The sequence below is a fragment of the Amblyomma americanum genome, chromosome 3, assembly GCF_052857255.1.
Source record: "Amblyomma americanum isolate KBUSLIRL-KWMA chromosome 3, ASM5285725v1, whole genome shotgun sequence".
In the NCBI taxonomy this organism is placed as follows: Eukaryota; Metazoa; Arthropoda; class Arachnida; order Ixodida; family Ixodidae; genus Amblyomma; species Amblyomma americanum.
Genome location: NC_135499.1, coordinates 91,700,872 through 91,719,289, shown reverse-complemented (window position 1 = coordinate 91,719,289; position 18,418 = coordinate 91,700,872). Strand labels below are relative to the sequence as shown.

The 18,418-nt window shown below is 46.7% G+C and overlaps 1 protein-coding gene across 1 annotated transcript; it reads right to left on the bottom strand.

Moving 5' to 3' along the window:
• Positions 1–14,248: 14,248 nt before the first annotated feature.
• Positions 14,249–15,751, bottom strand: LOC144123891 (uncharacterized). Its single transcript, XM_077656609.1, has one exon. The coding sequence runs from the start codon at positions 15,749–15,751 to the stop codon at positions 14,249–14,251; it is 1,503 nt and encodes a 500-aa protein (XP_077512735.1).
• Positions 15,752–18,418: the final 2,667 nt, after the last annotated feature.

Here is an 18,418-nt window from a genome sequence, read left to right as displayed (position 1 = left end):
TGCAGGTGGCCACCACCGCCACATACGAGCCAGGAAGCCACATATGCGCCTTTCCTTAGCTCACAAAAAGTTTTATGAACCTTGCACTGTTTTGCGGTAATCAAAGGTGCATATCTGCCTCAAATTGTAGGTGCACGCCACAGCATACTCAGAGCGCGATTGAGATGTGCACTGATCCAGTGATACCGCTTCACTTGCTACTCAACGGCCTCACATAGACGGCAGCGCTGAAGTCCGGAGACTGCAGCTCGAAGTGTTTCGCACTGAAAGCGTCTTCCCCGGGGCGGCGTAACATATCCTAGAATAGTCTTCGCGTAATCGATTACTTGTAAATAATTACATTATTGCATAATATTTTAATCAATTGATTACTTTTTCAGACAGCAAAGTTTCTCTTAATTCAGTTAGTGTTTTTCTGTATTCGATTGCCGGTAACGAATTACTTCTTTGGAAAAAAGGCTACCGGTGGGAAGCGTCCATGGCGATGCGATTGCGACAAATAGTTCGGCCGCTCACCAATGTGCGCATGGCTACCGGACATGTTGCGCTTTCCACGTTATTCGTTCCTCGTTTAGTTGGCGCCATTAATGAATACTGCTTGCAATACGTCGTGCATAGCTACTTCGTTATAATAAAAGTTGCTTTTTCCTTGAACTGTTACAGAAAGCGCAAAGATTGCCGTGGTGAGAAGGTATACTTACAATACGGGCGCTGTCTACCAACTGATTCACTTAGCTTCAAGCGGACACATTTTATAGATACCGCCATTGCCGATGCACATCTATAACACGTTCAAACGATAAGCCTATATTTTTCCGTAATGTCATTGCTCACTGACAGCAAAAGCCACCGTTCTGCACAGCAAAAAGCAAGAAAATCGATATAAAACCGGCTTACAGTCGGAATTAAACAACAAATAACCTGCGTTTATCTACCCAGAATCGTATATCTCTTAGCCAGGCTCCGTAAAAATAGGAAAAGAAAAAAAAAACGATGAAAATAAGGAACCAGTAGAGAGTTAAATCCTTTCGTAGCAAAGCTTTGTCAACAATGAAAAAAAGCGACCCCATTCACAGGGTAATAAATAAAAGAAAATCGTAAGACATGAAAATTGTGGAAGCAGAAAAGCTTCCACTAGAAAGAATTAGCCTACATGTGCCTGTGCAGAAATCACAGCTTTTTATCAAAAGAGTGAAACCGAGGGTGCGCTGAGAGACTTTACTCACACCTTAGACAAAAAAAAGCTTAAATAATATCTCGCTCTAGATTTTCTAGGCATATGCAAGAAATTTGGTTATATTGAGAGAGAGAGAGAGAAAACTTTATGGTCAAGCAGATGATGGTGATCTTCTTGAATCACTTCAGCCGCTCCAGGTGGCCCACGGTTTAAGTCTGTCGGCGACCTCCATATGCTCGTGCCGTGGCGCGGGACTGCACGTCCGGGCCAGGCTGGTGAGAACAGCTTCCCATTTTTCAAGCGTGAGAGATGTGACTATATCTGCCGGAGGTGTATCCTCCGTGCAGTCCCAGATTATGTGGTCTGAGGTGCCAGGCTCACCGCGCAGCTAACAATACGGATTTACCAAATACGTCCAAGGGTTCAGCTGCGACCGCGTTTGAAGCAGCCTCCCCGTGGTAGCCGGTTTGCGGCTGAGCGAAACGTCGGAAGAGGCAGGCTCTCTGTAAGTTCCCTGTAATAATTGATTATGGCCTGATATTTAATTAGCGTCTCGCCCCTGGGGACATCCATGTACGGGACCACCTCACCGGCTCGGCTGACAAAACCTCGAGCACACTGGTGAGCGTCCTTGTTCCCTGGAACACCTGAGTGGGCCGGGACCCATACCAGATCCACTTCCTTCCTATCTTTTGGCATCGCACGAATAAGGTTGTGTGCAGTGGCGGAGATACGTCCCCTCGCGAAGTTTCCAAGGGCAGTTTTGGAATCAGAGAGAATTGTGCTGGTGCCTCCCTGAACGATCCCTAGTGCTATTGCAGCGTCTTCGACCTTTTCCACTCGGTCCGTCACCACAACAGCCGCTACCCTGCGGGAGATGCTCACCGCACTCACAGCGAAAGCGTCTTTGCCTGTAATGTTATAACGTGCCGCATCAACATACACGGCAATCGTACCCTCTATACTTCTTGCTTAACGTATTCGCCCTGGCCCTCCACTGGTTTTCGTGACGGAAACCGGCGACGGATTTCGGCCCTCCCCCGGTTTTGTTGAAATGCTGTTTACAACACCAGCTGCTAAGGCCCACCTCTATGGGCACCTTACGGCACGCGTCCTGCGCGCTTGGGTGCCCACGCGCCGACCAGAGGAAGTCTGCGCATTCTCGACGTATCTGCCGCCGTCGAGCGCGTCCACGACCCTCGAATCCGACAGCGACAAGATATTCCGCGCGCGCACTACTCGCAGCAGCGAGCGTGTTATTTCCTGCGTGCCAGCATCGACCAATCGGTGGCCCTTCTACTTCTGAGTATTCCGCAGCTGGTCTCCCAAGCATTACCTGCAACGGGCAACAAGGCGCGTACTCGCGCCATGCGCTTGGAGATGTGTGCCATTTTTTTTTTGCGCGTCGAGACGCGGCGCTCAGCGTGCAGGTGCGCACGGCGCGTAGTAAGCAAAAGCGTCTATGGAGTTAGGCCTTTGCAATTGAACTGAGCTGAAGTGAACTGAAGTTTGAAGTCTATTCATTGCTTTGTTAGACAAGTAACAACAGCGCAATAAAGCAAGAGCTAAAGGCGTAGCCCATCAGGGTTCTTGCCCTATCGAGCAGTAACGGCAGACAAGGTGCAATTTTAAACAAAACTTGCAAGCATATATCATACATCTTGTACAGACAGCCAACGTTAAAAACGTACAGCCTATAAAACTGTAAAAACTCTGACAAGCTTATAAAATGCATCAAATATACGCAGCAGACGCTTAAACAGAAAGTTAAATTATTGTATTTTAAGAAAGCAAAGTAAGGAGAAAATATAAAATTAAGTATTTACTACATCAGTCTGCAGCAGGAATCTTCTTAGTGACTTCTTTGAAACACATGCCCTGAAATTAATCCTGTTTTCTAGGTTATTTAAAAATAGTAGGACTTGGTAATTTAAGTGTTGCGTGCCATATTTTGTACGTATGCGTGGTGTTCTATATGTTTCTTTTCGTAAGCAATATTGATTTATTTTCTTAGGCCCGACGTTATCATATAGCTTATTTTTTTATGAATTGTGCAAGCTTGTAATAGTATATCTGACTAGATTTGAGGATCACACGTTTTAATTAGAGATGTTTAGTTGGTAAATGTTAAGGTCTACCTCTGTAGCTTTCAAACATTCTTAAAATTTTATTCTGTAATATGGTTAGCCGGGTATAATTTTTTTTACTCGTAGTACCCCATACTAGGCTGCAATATGGTTGTCGGGAATAAAATAAACTGTAGTACAATGTTTTCTTCAACCAGAGAGGTATCACGTTAGTTAGCCTACAAAGGCACCCAACTACCTTACTTAAAGGGCCATAGAAAGGGGTGTTTGAGCATGGCTTTAAAATGCTTGCATTATGTAGAGTACAGGCCACCGAGCCTCCATGCCGCGCACGGGACCACAAAAGCGAGCTGGAAATTTACAATACATTTTTTGAAAATACCCGCTTTCGCACCTCACGGCGACGCGCGATACCGGGCTTTCGCGCTAGAACCTGGCAGACGACGTCACGTCTAGCAAATGACATCAACATCCGGGGGTAATCATTGGTTTACAGCGCCAAATTCTTTCAGACGTCAGCGCTGCTGCGGCCGTGGCCGCTCCGCGCGCGCTGGAGCCGGCGGAGGTAAAGCCCCTTGATAATATGATCAAAGGGCTTTAGGCGGAGGTAGGGGAGGGGGCGAGTAGGTTGGGCCGGCGGAGGAGCGCCGCCGTTTTTCCGTGCGAGAGGTGAGGGAAAGGCGCGAGGACGCGCGAGTTCAAATTTTGTCTGCATATAACTCAGCTTCCACGAAACGCATTAAAACAATTCTTGCTGGGGGACAATTATGAACCGTCGTCTTTTAACCTCCCAGACATATTTCACCTTTATTGAGACCCCCTTTCTGGATCCCTTTAATTCTGCACTTGGCTTGCCTACATGTGCGTTCCAAGATAGAACGGTCGCAAACTACACGCCCAAAACTTTTTGCGTCGCTATTTGTTCTATTTTATATTATCATATTATATTGTAGTGGTTGTTTCGACAGGTTTAATAGCTGGAGCAAATTTATATATTTTGTTTTATTTATATTTAGTTTTAGCCTATTTGTATGCAACCATGCTGAAAGTTTCTTCCAATATTCATTAACTTTACATTCTAGATTTGGGAGCGAAGTAGCCGCAGAAAATTCATTAGCATCATCAAATGATGATGGCACTGTTTTCATCACGATAAGCAAACGGCGAACTCATGGCCACGTGCCGGTGTTTGGGCAACGCCCCCTCGCCTGTGTTTATCTCGATATAAGAGAATGGCGTGCAGGGTTGCGCGGGTAGTCGTCGACCAGCGGGACGCGCGGTCTGTCGGCCGGCTGACAATACACCCTATGCAAAGAAACCGCCAATTTTATTTTTTTACGTTCAAGTTTTTTTCTTAGGCCTTATCTTTATAGCATCTCGGCGTTTGTCATTCTAAACACTATTGCAGGTGAAGGGGAATTTGTAGATAAGGTCGTTCGTGCATTTATGTACTTGGTGACGTGCTTCTCAGAGCATGATTCGAGCTTTCGATCACCATGCAATGTACAGATCTTGCCAACATTGTGTGGCACAGAAAACCACGTTCATTTGATATCTATTTGCCATCTTATTTTAAAATGTGCGAGAGCCTATGGAAATACAGAATAACCTGGCTGTCCGTTGTGACTTGATGGTGGTTACACCCGGCCTTTGGATCGTCATGGGCGACTATAACGCTCACCACACCATGTGGAGAGGCGTTAGAATGAATATTAGGGGACGAAAGCTTGTTTCTTACACCCCTGACCTTGACCTTCAGTGTCCAAATGACGGCTCCCCAACCTATATTCTAGAGGCAACTTACAGCAGCTCCCTCGACTTGGCTTTCGTTTCTGATGCCTTATCAGCAAAGTTCAGTGGTTTTTGGATACTGACACCCACGGAAGTGACCATATCCCTCCATATCAGATCATTACTGGCCTTTTCACATGCACCTCTGCCACACGCATGCGACGCATTGATTGGACAGCGTTTCAAGTACATATGGATAATGCTTGCAGAGAAGGTTCCTTCGCTGCTATGGAAGGAAAAATTAAGGAGGCCATGGAAAATGCGACACGGTTATTGACCGCAATTACAATATACACGGAATTTGATATAGAACTGTAGCATCTGCAATCCCTGCGACGGAGGGCAAGGGTAGATACCGACGCAAAAATTCGAGCCTTGACCTCAGAGATGCGAGGCGCATGGAAAAGAAAATTCAGCGTAGAATTCAAGCCCTTCAGGCCCTAAGTTGGATGTCATTCTGTGACACACTTGATATATGGAAGCCTTTGTCACGCATCTGGAATGTCGTTCATGGAGTTCGAACATCCCCACACCAGCTGCTCCCTTTCAAGTGTCTCGCAATCTACCAACGACGTGGTGAGGTCAAGGTAGCTGTGGATTTCTGCGCTATAGGGTAGCAGGAATATTAACCCCTCCGCAACGCTTCATTGTAGCGATGTTTCCGCTCCTCGAGATTCTCGGATGGCCCTTTCTTTCTCCGTGGATGAACTTGATGCCGCGCTGGCTTGTTGCAGGCGGTCATCATCGCCGGGACTCGACGGTGTGCCATAATGTGCACTTGCTAACATTGGACAAGAAGCTAGGCGTGTCCTTCTGGAGTATGGCAACAAATCATGGAATGGGGCCACAGTTCTAGACGAGTGGAAGCGCAGTCGTCTTGTTCCGCTCCTGAAACCAGGGAAATTGGCACTTCACCTGACACCCTACCGTCCAACCGCGCTGGCTTGCTGCATTGGCAAAGTACTGGAAAGGATGGTACTTACACATATTCAGTGGTACGTGGTGCGCTACCGTATATATCCGGCTATATTGTGCGGGTTACGACGTGAACGCTCTTCAGTTCACAACGTGGACAACCTGGTGTTATACCTCCAGCGCCAAAATAATTGAAGAGCGTGACCACGGCATTGTTCCGGGATATAAAGGGCGCATGCGACAATGTAACTCACCAGGCTATTTCGGACGCTCTGGAAGTTGCCGAGCTCGGTGGTCGCGTATTCAGCTGGAAGCGTAGTTATTTATCCCAGAGATCTATCTTTCTGGAGACTGAGGATGGCCCAACGTCTTCTCATTTCACTTCCCGTGGAGTCCCACGAGGTGGAGTACTTATCCCAGCGCTGTTCAACCTTACACTTGTCGGGCTTGTCGACATACTACCACAGTCGGTGCAACTCTCAATCTATGCAGACGACATCTGTATCTGGGCAGCTGCAGTTACGTGCCCACAAGTTCGAGTGAGACTTCAAAAGGCGGCAAGTATTCTAGCGGCCTACCTCCATCTGCAAGGCTTACAGATTTCGACCGAAAAGTGCTCGCTTGTTGCCTTTACACGCAACAACATGTCTCACTATACCGTATGCATAAACAGCACAGCAATACCCAACGCAAAGAGCCATCAGTTTCCGGGAGTAATCATCGACCGAAATCTATCATTGATCCCCGTATTTCATACATAAAAAAGGCTGATAGCGATTTCTCACGTTCTCGCCTTTCTTGGGGGATTGCAGAAAAGTGCCTCTACGGCCGCACCCGCACTCATCGCCTAGGAGCATCCAATTCTTACCTACCGAACAGTTGACCCACTGAGCGCTCATTTTGGACACCTACCCCGGTTCCCTCTTACCATCTTGCCAGACTTTCTATTACCATTCCGCGCACGTCGTTTACAAAATGCCATTGATGCGCATCGCGCCAATTTGCCGTCCCAGTTTATACCCGGCTCTAGACTCTCCTCGCCACTTTGGAGCCTGCACAATCCCCGTGTGCTTTTTTGAGTACCTGGCATCAGGAAGAAGATCGATTTATTGCCGATAGAACTAAAACCAGACACTTGAATATTTACATGAGCACCATGTGCACCCGGTGCAAGTATACACCTACGGCTCTATGAACTTTATCAGTTCTTCGTGTTCGTGGTCATCCCCGCTAGGACTGCCGAAAATAGAGCTAGGACGGCTCACCAGACTTTTTCGACGGGAGCAGAACTCACCGCTCTTCGTGTCGCCATTGAGCACATCTGTCAGCAGTGACATATTTTCATCGATTCCAAAGCTGCCCTCCAAGGCTTACAAGGTGCTCTTCGCCGCGGAGCCATGAACAACTCGTCGCGGAAATCGGACAACTACATCACTGTGCCAACAATAAAGGGCACGACATCATCTGCCAGTGGCTACGGGGGCACAGCGACATAGCAAGAAATGACCGCTCGGATGAGGTCGCGGGAACTGCTCATCCCGACGGCAATTTTGCGTCGATCCCCATTTCGAGATCAGACGCAGCGGGCAAGATTCGCGCACTTGCACGAGACACCACGCTTTTCGCGCGGAATTCCTCTAAATTTACCAACTTAGCTTTAAAATTCGTGGACCCAGATATGAAGCTCCGGCTTCCATCCGGCCTACCACGACGTGAAGAAACTTTGCTGTGTCGCCTTATGCTTGGTGTACCTTTCACCAACTATTACTCGTTCTTAATCGGTATGGCTATAGCCCTGCAAGTTCCATCTGCGGGTATGATGAGGCTATATCCCAAAACCTTTGTGACTGCCCTGCCTACAGCGCCGAAATGCAGTCGTTCTGTCGTGCACTGGAGCGTCTAGATCCACGCCCAGAGACGTAAATGAAGATTCTCGAAGATTATCGGCGGAGAAGGACTCCAAGGGACTGCTCCGCTTCTTGCGAAGTTCTGGCCTGCATGATAACCTGTGACATTCGCGAACGCTGACTTTTCATAGTGAATCGCCTTTCTGTTTCTTTTTTTAATCCCCTCGCCCCTTTCACCCCGTGTAGGGTAGCCAACCGATCATTCTTCCGGTTAACCTCCCTGCCTTTCCTCTTCTTCCTCCTCCTCCTCGTGGTAACACTCTACCGTCGGTTCTCGACGGGTGTCACACGTTCTTTACCTGTCTCTTGGGCACGGCGTTTCTTCCTAGCCTCATTGAAACGTTGAAGCTTCGCTTCGTTGAAGCTTCGATGTTCTTCCTGCTCCATCGTAAAACCGGTTTCTACCCCAACCGGGTTGCCGTTGGAATATATATACAGCTCTGCAATGATGTCACAGACGGTGGCTCCGCCACCGTCGCCAAGCAGAGTATCTATCTCAGCGATTGATGCGCTTCTTTATGCAAATTCTTTTTATATGATGTCATCGTCATGCAGCATCGCAAGTTGTCCCAGCTCTGCAACCTTTTACCTTGACCTTTACCTTCGAGAGATTTAGGAGGGTGGCCCACCATTTTGATTTAGCGTATATGCGCCACCTTGGCCTACCTTAGTTTTCTGCACGAATTGAGCTGTAAAGCTTTTAAAAGGCATAAACGGTAATACACTACCGCCTTGAAAACGTAGCGTGTGAGGTTTTCGCTTTCTTGACCTTGACCCTTCGAGAGATATGAGGAGTGAGGCCGGCGGCACTGGCACATGGGCCTAGCGTGGGTGGTGGTGCATATATGCCATGACCTACGTGACGTTTGCGCTATGGCCTACGTGACTTAACTCCACGGTTTTACCTCTAAAACTTTTAAAGTTCATAAACGCAACTACACTACTCTCTTGAAAACCTGGCGTAGTGAAGCCTTCGCTTCAATATTGGCTGAGGTTGAACTTTGCTAAACCTTTTTGTACGGAGCGAAAGCTCGGTTAAGCTTTGTTAGACATAGTTTAGCTTTGGTTCAACGTTTATTGTTCAAGCTTTGGTCAATCTGCTCTGTTCAGCCCTAGGTAAAGCTTCGTATTTTCTGTGGACTGTCGTCGGTTTCTCCTTCTAACCTAGCACATTTCCTGGAACTTTCCCTTTGCTAAGGCTATTTCTCGGCGCCCAAAATCTGCGGGGTGGTCCGATTTGGCCTGTCGTCGTCGATGCACAATCGTACGGTTATAACAGGGCCGTGGCTCTTCCATAACTCTGTGAAACACGAAACAGCATCCACGCTGAAATTTAGGCGAACGTGAGTCACGTGGTTAGGCTCAGCTGTGAGGTGAAGTGAGCGCGCGGCGGCGAGCCACTGAAGAGTCAGGTAATTATTCACACCTGCCGAGCGACCGAGTGCCGCCGGCTCTCCGTGCCTCCGCCGTGATTGCGAAGCGCGGCGAGTCACGTGGTACGGCGCATAACAACCCGCCGCGCTCCTTTGAAGGGCATTTTCTCAACGCGACGTGACCTTCAGCATTCCATGCGAAAAGTGGCGGTTTAGCTCCAAAACCTGCGCTAGCCCGAGTTTGGCTGCGCGCATGAAACCGCTGCAGGTTCCTCATTGGCCGTGGTAGGGTTATAAAACACATTTGCCCAAATTCTGCCATGATCGGTTATATCGGCCCTGCCCAAAATGTCGTTCTATTTTAAAAAACATCCAAATTGAAAAAAAAAACCAACCCGTGTCTGCTGTTGACAGCGTACCGAATTTTGAGACACAGGTTCTAGTGTGACATGGTGAGTGCTTTTGGGAGTGGCTTTGCATGGTGTTCGCACCAGACCGGGGTTTCAGACGCCTGTCCGGAGGTTACACGGTATGCTGTGCTCCAGTGTGCTCCGGTCTAGTGTTATGTGGTGTGACCCGGTGGGCTGATACCAGCTCTGGCTACAGGAGAGCAAGCTGCCGGTCTAGCTGTTGTAGCACTGTTGGGAAGAAGTCAGCGCAAAAAAAAACGTACACTGGACAGAAGAGAGGACTCATGGGGCGTTCACGAGCGGTAATAACAAGTGTTTGTTCATGCTGTCGTACAAAGCATATATGGAGGGAATGACGAGCATGCGCGTAGAGACAGTGCAAAAAGCACAGAAATCAAGCAGTAAGTTGTTCAAGAAAACAATCTAAAAAAGCCTATTCAGAAGAATATAGGTTCTCAATGGCTCTGGCTTGCTATAGTTTTGCTTTTCTTGCTGTGGCTGGTGTAGCATTGCGGTAATACATGCGTGTCATCAAGAGGCGTCTAGCAAGGAATGTGTTACCTGAAATGGAATCAGGAAAAACAAGAGACACGACAAGACAAGCGTTTCTGCCCATGTTATATCTCTGGTTTCTTTCTTTGTTGTTCATTTCGGCGCATGCTATTTATTCAGACCTGGAAAAGCAGTGCATGAACTTTCTTGTAGTATGTATTTTAGTGCAATATATTATAGTACAATTGATTAGCAAGGTTTGCTATGCGAAATGATGATATGCGTCATAAAGAGCATTCAATGTACTACTGCTTTTACTGAAACGTTTTCGTAAAGGTTTCTTCAAGTATACGGAATCCACAGTTATTCCTCTATGTTATGATTGCATTTCGCGTAAGACTGCCGTTACCGTATTTTTACTTTTCGCAGACATTTGATTTGTGGGATACACTGGTGTTCCTCTTCGTCCCCCGCGCCAGCGGCGATCGTGAATTACACGCGCGCGCTGGCCACCAGGAATGTGGAGAGAAGGCGCCCCTGCGACTCTGCTCATTTCCGCCCCAGCACTGACGTGACGTCTCGGCAGCGCGCTGCCTTCTGCGGAGAGGGTAGCATGTCTAAGCTTGACGGCAACGATTTGCTGCTAGGGTGGAAATGGCCGAGGGGATAAAAGGGGGATCGCGCAGCGGGAAGGGGACTCTCGCTACCGGACCGGACCTAATTGCCCCAAGAAACCCTTTCGCTGCCCGGCGGCCCGCGAACCCAACGCCTGTCGACGTCAAGTACTTGGTGAGCTACTTAACATTTATTTTATGGACAGAACGTGCTTCCACAGTGTGCTTTGCCTCGCGTTAGGATCATAAACTTTTTCTAGCGCGCCCTGCCGTTGCCTATTTTGACCGGACCTGACGTGGCTGCGACTCTGCGCCATGGGTTGGGGAAACGTGTTGCGTACTTGAAAACGCCTGCGTGTAACTGGTACGGAAGCTCGCCTTCCCGGCCGGCTGGACGCAGACTGACCCCATATCTTAGCGCCCAACGTGGGGCGAACTAGGCATTTGAGCAGGGACCTTTGTTCGATTGAACGACTGCCGTTGCCCTAAAAAAGGATGACTGCCGGTAGACCTGTCCTTCATTCATTCATTCATTTATTCATACTGTCAGCCCTGGGCGGGCTATTACAGGAGTGGAAATCAAACTTGAAACAGAAAAAGAACACATTAAACAAACACTGAGATCAACACTAAATTTCATACATACTTGTGTTTGCCACCTGAACAAAACGAAAACATTGTCATAGAAATCAAGCAGAACATAAAATATTGTGCAGTTTATCTAAAAATTCGCTTAGTGATTGTGACGTGACAACGGAGTTTGGTAACATATTCCATTCCTTAATGGCTCTAGGGAAAAAACTAAATTTAAAGCAATCATTTCTGACAGGCGGCATTGGGATGTACAAACTGTGACGATGGCGTGATGTTTCCCCTGTTTTAATTTCAAAGTATTTTGTTTGATCGATTTTCAAGTAGTGGTTAGCGATCTGGAAAAGAAACTTGAGTCTGTCGCATTTGGTTCTAATGTCAAGTGTTTGCAAATCAGCAGATTTACACAAAGAAGTTGGAGAATCAGAATAACGATACCTATTAAATATAAACCTTGCTCCGAGACGCTGGATTCTTTCCAGCTTAGAACAGTTGGAAGCAGTGTACGGGTCCCAGACAACTTTTGCATATTCGAGGATAGGCCTAACTAGGCTTTTGAAAACCAGACTTTTTATTTCAGGAGTTGCACTGCACATATTGCGTCTCAAGCTCCAGAGTGCCTTGGAAGCCTTAGTACATACATTATCTATGTGTGAATTCCAGCGTAAGTCAGATGTGAGTGTTACTCCAAGGTATTTAAAATTACTTACTCTAGTTAGTAATCTACCATTAATGCTGTAACTGTAATCAAGGACAGTTTTCTTTCTTGTAATGGTCATAAAAACTGTTTTGTTTGAATTTAATACCATCTGCCACACCTTACACCATTCATGTATTTTCTGCAAGTTTTGATTGAGTTCTGCCTGATCTTCTGGAGTATTAATTTGTTTATAAACGATGCAGTCATCTGCATACAGTCTAACTGGAACGCTCAAACCAACAGGCAAGTCGTTGATGAAGATCAAAAACAAGAGAGGGCCCAGAACGCTGCCCTGGGGAACACCGGAATCGACTGGCATGATGTTGGATTTATACTCTTGAACCTGAACATACTGTACTCTAGACGAAAGATATGACCTGAACCACTTAGTTATAGTTTCATTTTTAAATATGGCACTGATTTTTAGTAATAGCTTAGGGTGCGAAACCTTATCAAACGCCTTTGCAAAGTCCAAAATTATGATGTCTGTTTGCATGCGGGAATTAATTGACTGAGAAAGATCATGTACAGTTTCCGTGAGTTGTGTGATGGTAGAAAGCCCCTTGCGGAAGCCATGCTGGTTTACAAATAGGTGATTGTTACTCTCAAGAAAAGTTGATAAGTGAGCGTACATAATATGTTCGAGTAACTTGGAACACGTGCTAATGAGGGAAATAGGTCTATAATTTTCAACGTTAGAAGTGGGACCATTTTTATGCACAGGCACTATTTTCGCACATTTCCAGGCAATGGGAACACAACTACTGTCGATAGACGATTGAAAGATTTTGGTAAGAAATTTAGAATTCCACTCTGCATATCTATATAAGAATTCATTCGGGATACCGTCCGGTCCTGAGTTCTTTTTAGTGTTGATATTCAAAAGGAGTTTCAGAACTCCTTCTTCACTTATTTCTAAATCGGGTATAGGAGGGCAACCTGGAGGCTCAAAAAATGGTGATTCGCCGTCATCTTCAGTGAAAACAGATGCAAAAAATGAATTAAAACTTTCAGCCCTCTGGGGGCTCTCTTCTTCATTAGAATGGCGAGTTTTACCGCCGCCATTTATATATCGCCAGAACTTACTGGGCGCTTCAGTAAGAAATCTGGTGAGAGTCTGACTGTAAAAGGTATTTTTACTTTCTTTGATGAGTCGCTTTAACTCTTGGCTCATACGACATATGGAGGTTTTTAATTCAGGGCTTGGGTATTGTGAGCATCTTTTTCGTTTCCTTTTGAGCTGTCGTTTTTTGTGAATAATGTCTCTATTAATCCAAGGATGCTTCCTTTTTGTTATTTTCGTGGTTTTAGGAATGAACATCTCAATTGCTTTCGCTGTCATGTTTGCAAAAAAATCCCACAACTTATCTGTGCCAAGTCCGTCTTGATATAAACACATGAATTCATCAAACGAGATCTCAAGGTAGTCCAGTAATCCGACATCATCGGCAGCCGCAAAATTCAAAACAGTCTTTCTGCAAGATTTGTGACATATTTCGTGAGTCATATTGAGCGACATAATCACCATTTTATGGTCAGACAATCCTTCTTCAACATCACAACTCAGCAAAAACTCTAGTAGACCAGATGACAAAAAGACAAGGTCTAGTATCGAGGATGTTGTCGTACATACTCTCGTACTCTTTTCAACAATCTGAGTCAAACCATAGCAATAGGCGAGTTTGATCAGATGTTCACTGCTAGCTGTATCAACTCTGCCGGGAGAAAGCGACATCCAATCAATTCCTGGCAAATTAAAATCACCTGTCAGCATAATATTGTCACCAAAGTGTACATTTAGGTCCAGTAACCTTTTTAGGTTATCAAGCACGTCTATGGTTGAATTGGGAGCTCTGTAGAAAGCACCCACTAAGACAGTACGACCATTCAGTCTGGTTTTAATCCATGCAGTTTCTAAATCATCAAACCCTTCTATAACTGAGAATACTATATTACTCTTAACCAGTATTGCAACACCGCCACCCCTCCTTTCACGGTCTTTTCGTACTATGGAGTAGTTTGGGGGAGCAACTTCACAGTCTTTAATATCTTTATGTAGCCATGTCTCTGTGATTACCATAATATCGGGTTCATGTTCAAGGCATATACCTTCTATGGCGTCAACCTTGTTAAGCATGCTCCTAGCGTTCACATTTATAATTTTAAAGCAGACCGTCTTATGATTGTTTAGTCACTCATTGCTAGTGCTAGTGGCAACCTGGCATTTGAACCGGTGCTTGGTCTCCTCGTTCCATGCGTATAAGGTATTCTTGACTTTTAACTTATCAAAAATTAACTTAGCTTTCACGCCGTTCTTTCGTTCATCGGCACAGGAGTTCCAAAGATTTTTTCGTATTTCCACAACCCTTTTAGAAAAATCTTCATTTACACTAAATTGAGTGCCTTTTAGGTTGAAACAGTTACTCATTATTTTCATCTTATCCCTAAAGTCAGTAAGTTTAATAATAATCGGACGGTCTCTACCTGGTTCCCTCTTTCCAAGTCGGTGAATCCTTTCAATAGTGTCCACCCTTTGTTTCAGAATTTTATCAAAGATGTCATTGTTTACTTTCTGTAGTAGGTCCTCTTCACTCTCTGATTCCTCCTCCTTGACTCCGCGTACAATCAAGTTATTGCGCCGCGAGCGGTTTTCCAACTCATCAAGTTTTCTCGAAACTGTAGTCATTTCTATTTCACATCTTTCAGCAAAAGTTTCTAGTTTCGAAAGCCTATCCCGAGACTCGTCAAAGGTTTGTAGCTTTTGTTCTATAGCAGACAGCCTGGATTGCATGTCTAGAATTCTTGCTTCAGACGATGTTTGGTTTTCCTGTATTTCGCTTAATTTGCTGAGGATTTCAGTTTGAGAAGCAATTACTTGTTGAATCATTTCCATTGTATCCGGGCCAGGATTTTCCTCAACATCACCGGATAACTTCAGCAACAGGCCTACAATTGAGATACAATCACTAAAGCAAACCAGCAATGTGCGTGGACACGGCAACACGATCAAAAAAAGGCAGTTGCTACGGCAGCAATATTTTCGTCCACCAACCTGCACAAATAGTGGCACATCAGTTGACATTGTCACCACGGGGTTGCCGTGTCCACTGCTGATGGAAGGCGCAGGCGTTCCTTTTATAGGCAAAATCCGGGCTGGAAGTGTGGATGACGTCGCTGTGCTCGAAGAGGGTGCGCAGAAGGTAGTATCCACGTGCCACGACAGCAGCTCGCAGTGTGAAAAATGTACGCCCCCCGCGCACGGCAGTCGAAAGGCATCGGCAGAAGCTGGGTGACGATTGAAGCCGCTGTCTGCGCTTACTGCACGGCCCAAGGCGATGGAAAAGAATCCGGTAAGTACCTGCACAAATAGTGGCACATCAGTTGACATTGTCACCACGGGGTTGCCGTGTCCACTGCTGATGGAAGGCGCAGGCGTTCCTTTTATAGGCAAAATCCGGGCTGGAAGTGTGGATGACGTCGCTGTGCTCGAAGAGGGTGCGCAGAAGGTAGTATCCACGTGCCACGACAGCAGCTCGCAGTGTGAAAAATGTACGCCCCCCGCGCACGGCAGTCGAAAGGCATCGGCAGAAGCTGGGTGACGATTGAAGCCGCTGTCTGCGCTTACTGCACGGCCCAAGGCGATGGAAAAGAATCCGGTAAGTACCTGCACAAATAGTGGCACATCAGTTGACATTGTCACCACGGGGTTGCCCCAGGGCTAGGGCCCCGTACTTGACGCGCCTTTGGAAGGATTTGAATTTGCGATTCTTGGGCGTTCTACGCGTAATAGCCGAGGGACATCCCCTGACGCGTTAACAGGACTTAGGGCTGGTATGGGGGAAGGGGGGGGGGGGGGGGGCTTCACATCGGGCGCCTCGCCGCTCCGCGGCACGGACAATGATGCACCTAGGCCCCACCATTCGACGCCATGAGCGGATGCGCCAAACACAGAGGGCGTTAGTCCGCAATCATCCGAGCTGCTCTTGCAGGACGCAATGCAGGTTATGCAGAGTCTAGCGGGTAATTTGCGAAACAATTTGCAATCCCCGGCCCAGTGACCACGTGTTGGGATAGACTTACCTACCTACACGGGGTACCACGACTGTACGGGAACAAATGAGTACCTCGGTAGTCGGCTGCATTACTCTAAAGAAAAAGTCTGCATGACTCTAAAGAAAAAGGAAGCGCACGAGGACGCTGTGGCAGTCACATTGCATGGCGCCGAATCGTACGATAAACATGCGCTTGTTCATTCATTCATGCAGTTTTGGATTCTCGGCGACAAAGAAATAATGTAGCGCCCAGACTTGCACTACAGTGTGAGCTTTTATTTGAGTTACCCCAGCGGAGTTGAAAAACTATTATCTAGGAGCAACAATTTGTGTGATTGATACCTTATTTGCTTTTTCGCTCCTACGCAGCTCGGCATGCGTTCACGCGTTCCTGTGTATGATTCAAGCAATGGCGTTATCGAGTCAGCACTGAGTCATTACGTCAACACGGAGGAAAACATACACTCATCCTTTCCCTTGAACTTCAGGAAACGCTACAACTGCCGCTGTAGGACTTCCGCTTCGAAGAATGTGTAACAACGACCCATGTGAACTCGCCTCAGTGGCGTAACTTGACAGCCCGGCCATAACAATACGCATCATGCGCCGACAGAGACAACAAAGCCGTATAGAGGAGCGTCAAATTCTTCTCCGCTCGTGGGTACTCCCGCCGAGAGCCTGCTTTGTTCTCTCACCACTGCCTTGGAGCGACTCTCCGAGAGAAGCCGACAACGATGCCGAGAGACTGCGACGATTCAAGGGCAAAATGACAGACACACACCCTAGTGGTCACCGCATGGAAGCGTTTGCACTACTGTTATCGTCGTCATCGCAAACACGGCTGTAATCCGCTGGGTTCTTCGGCCCAGTAGCCAGCAATCGACGGAGAAACGCTGTGAAGGAGCCGGCAGCAGCCATTGAATTTTTGGCTTCCCTTGTGTGCTGATACAGTCGACGTCCCGTGGGCTCAGGTGGTCGCAATTGTTTTCCTTCCGCTGCCCCGTGTTTTCATCTTCCTGTACACAGGGAGGAAGCCTTTTCCAGTACCATTACGCTCCAGGAAAATATAGTAGCTGGACGGCATGTGTAAATACGCTCACAAGCGTCTCTACATGACAAGTTTGAGCGTTTCTTTGTGGTGCAGAATATTGGTTTCTCTCCCAATATATACAGGGTGTCCCAGATAACCTTATTTTGAGTTTAAATATAACGCGGCACTTTAAGAAGACGTGACTAAATGCATGCTCCTGGCTGATGTATGAAGCAACTCACACTATATTTTATATCTGGTTAATTGCATAAGTATTCGAGATTAATTAACCAACTTCGCAAGCAAAGAAGATGGACGAAAAAGTCTAATGAGAACGTTGTCGAACGGCTCACGAAAGGTCTCTTTGAATAGTTTTTAACTTATATTATATTACGTATCGGCTTTTTCCGCTCTCTACAGATGCCTGCGGATTAAAAAAAGATACCACGTAAGATGTCCGCTTGCGCGCCACGATTGCAGTGCTCTCAAACGTTCTGGTCAGCAAACAGCTTATTTAGCCCGGTACGCTGCTGCTTAAAAGGTGGCAGGGCTGCGACGGGCGCTGGCTGTGCGATTACGCGAGCACAAGCAATAAAGAGTCTGCTGGTCGCTATCATCTAGAGCCGCAAGGAAAGCATACCGCTGGCCTAAATCGCACAACCAACTGCTGCGTCGCTTCCCTGTCACTTTTAAGCTGTAGCACACCAGGCTGAACGATCTGTTCGTTCCTACACGAAACCTTTGAGAGCGCTGCTATCGCGACGGCAAGCGGCGATGTCACGTGGTATTTTTTTTGTGTATTTCGCGGGATCTGCAGTGAGCGAAAACAAGCCGATATGTATTAGGGGGAAAGTAAGAAAACTTCCTTCGGACGTATCGCGGACCATTCTACAACTTTCTCATTGCCCTTTTTCGCCTATCTTCGTTGCTTGCGAACTTGGTCAATTAATCTCGACTAATTATGATAATAAGCACGATGAAAAAATAGTGTGACATGCTCCATACTAGAGACAAGTTTCGCAGCATGAATAAAACGAACACAAAAGACAAGGAACAAACAAGACAGGACTGTGCGGCAACACAGTCCTGTCTTGTTTGTACCTTGTCTTTTGTGTGCGTTTTATTCGTGCTGCGAAACTTGTCTCCATTATGAATAGCAACCAACTAGCCCAAACCACCGTGTCACTCCATACTAGAATAAACAGCATGCATTTGGTTACGTCGTCTTAGAGTGCTTCGGCGTATTTTTGAACCCGGGCTAAAGTTAGCTGGGATATCC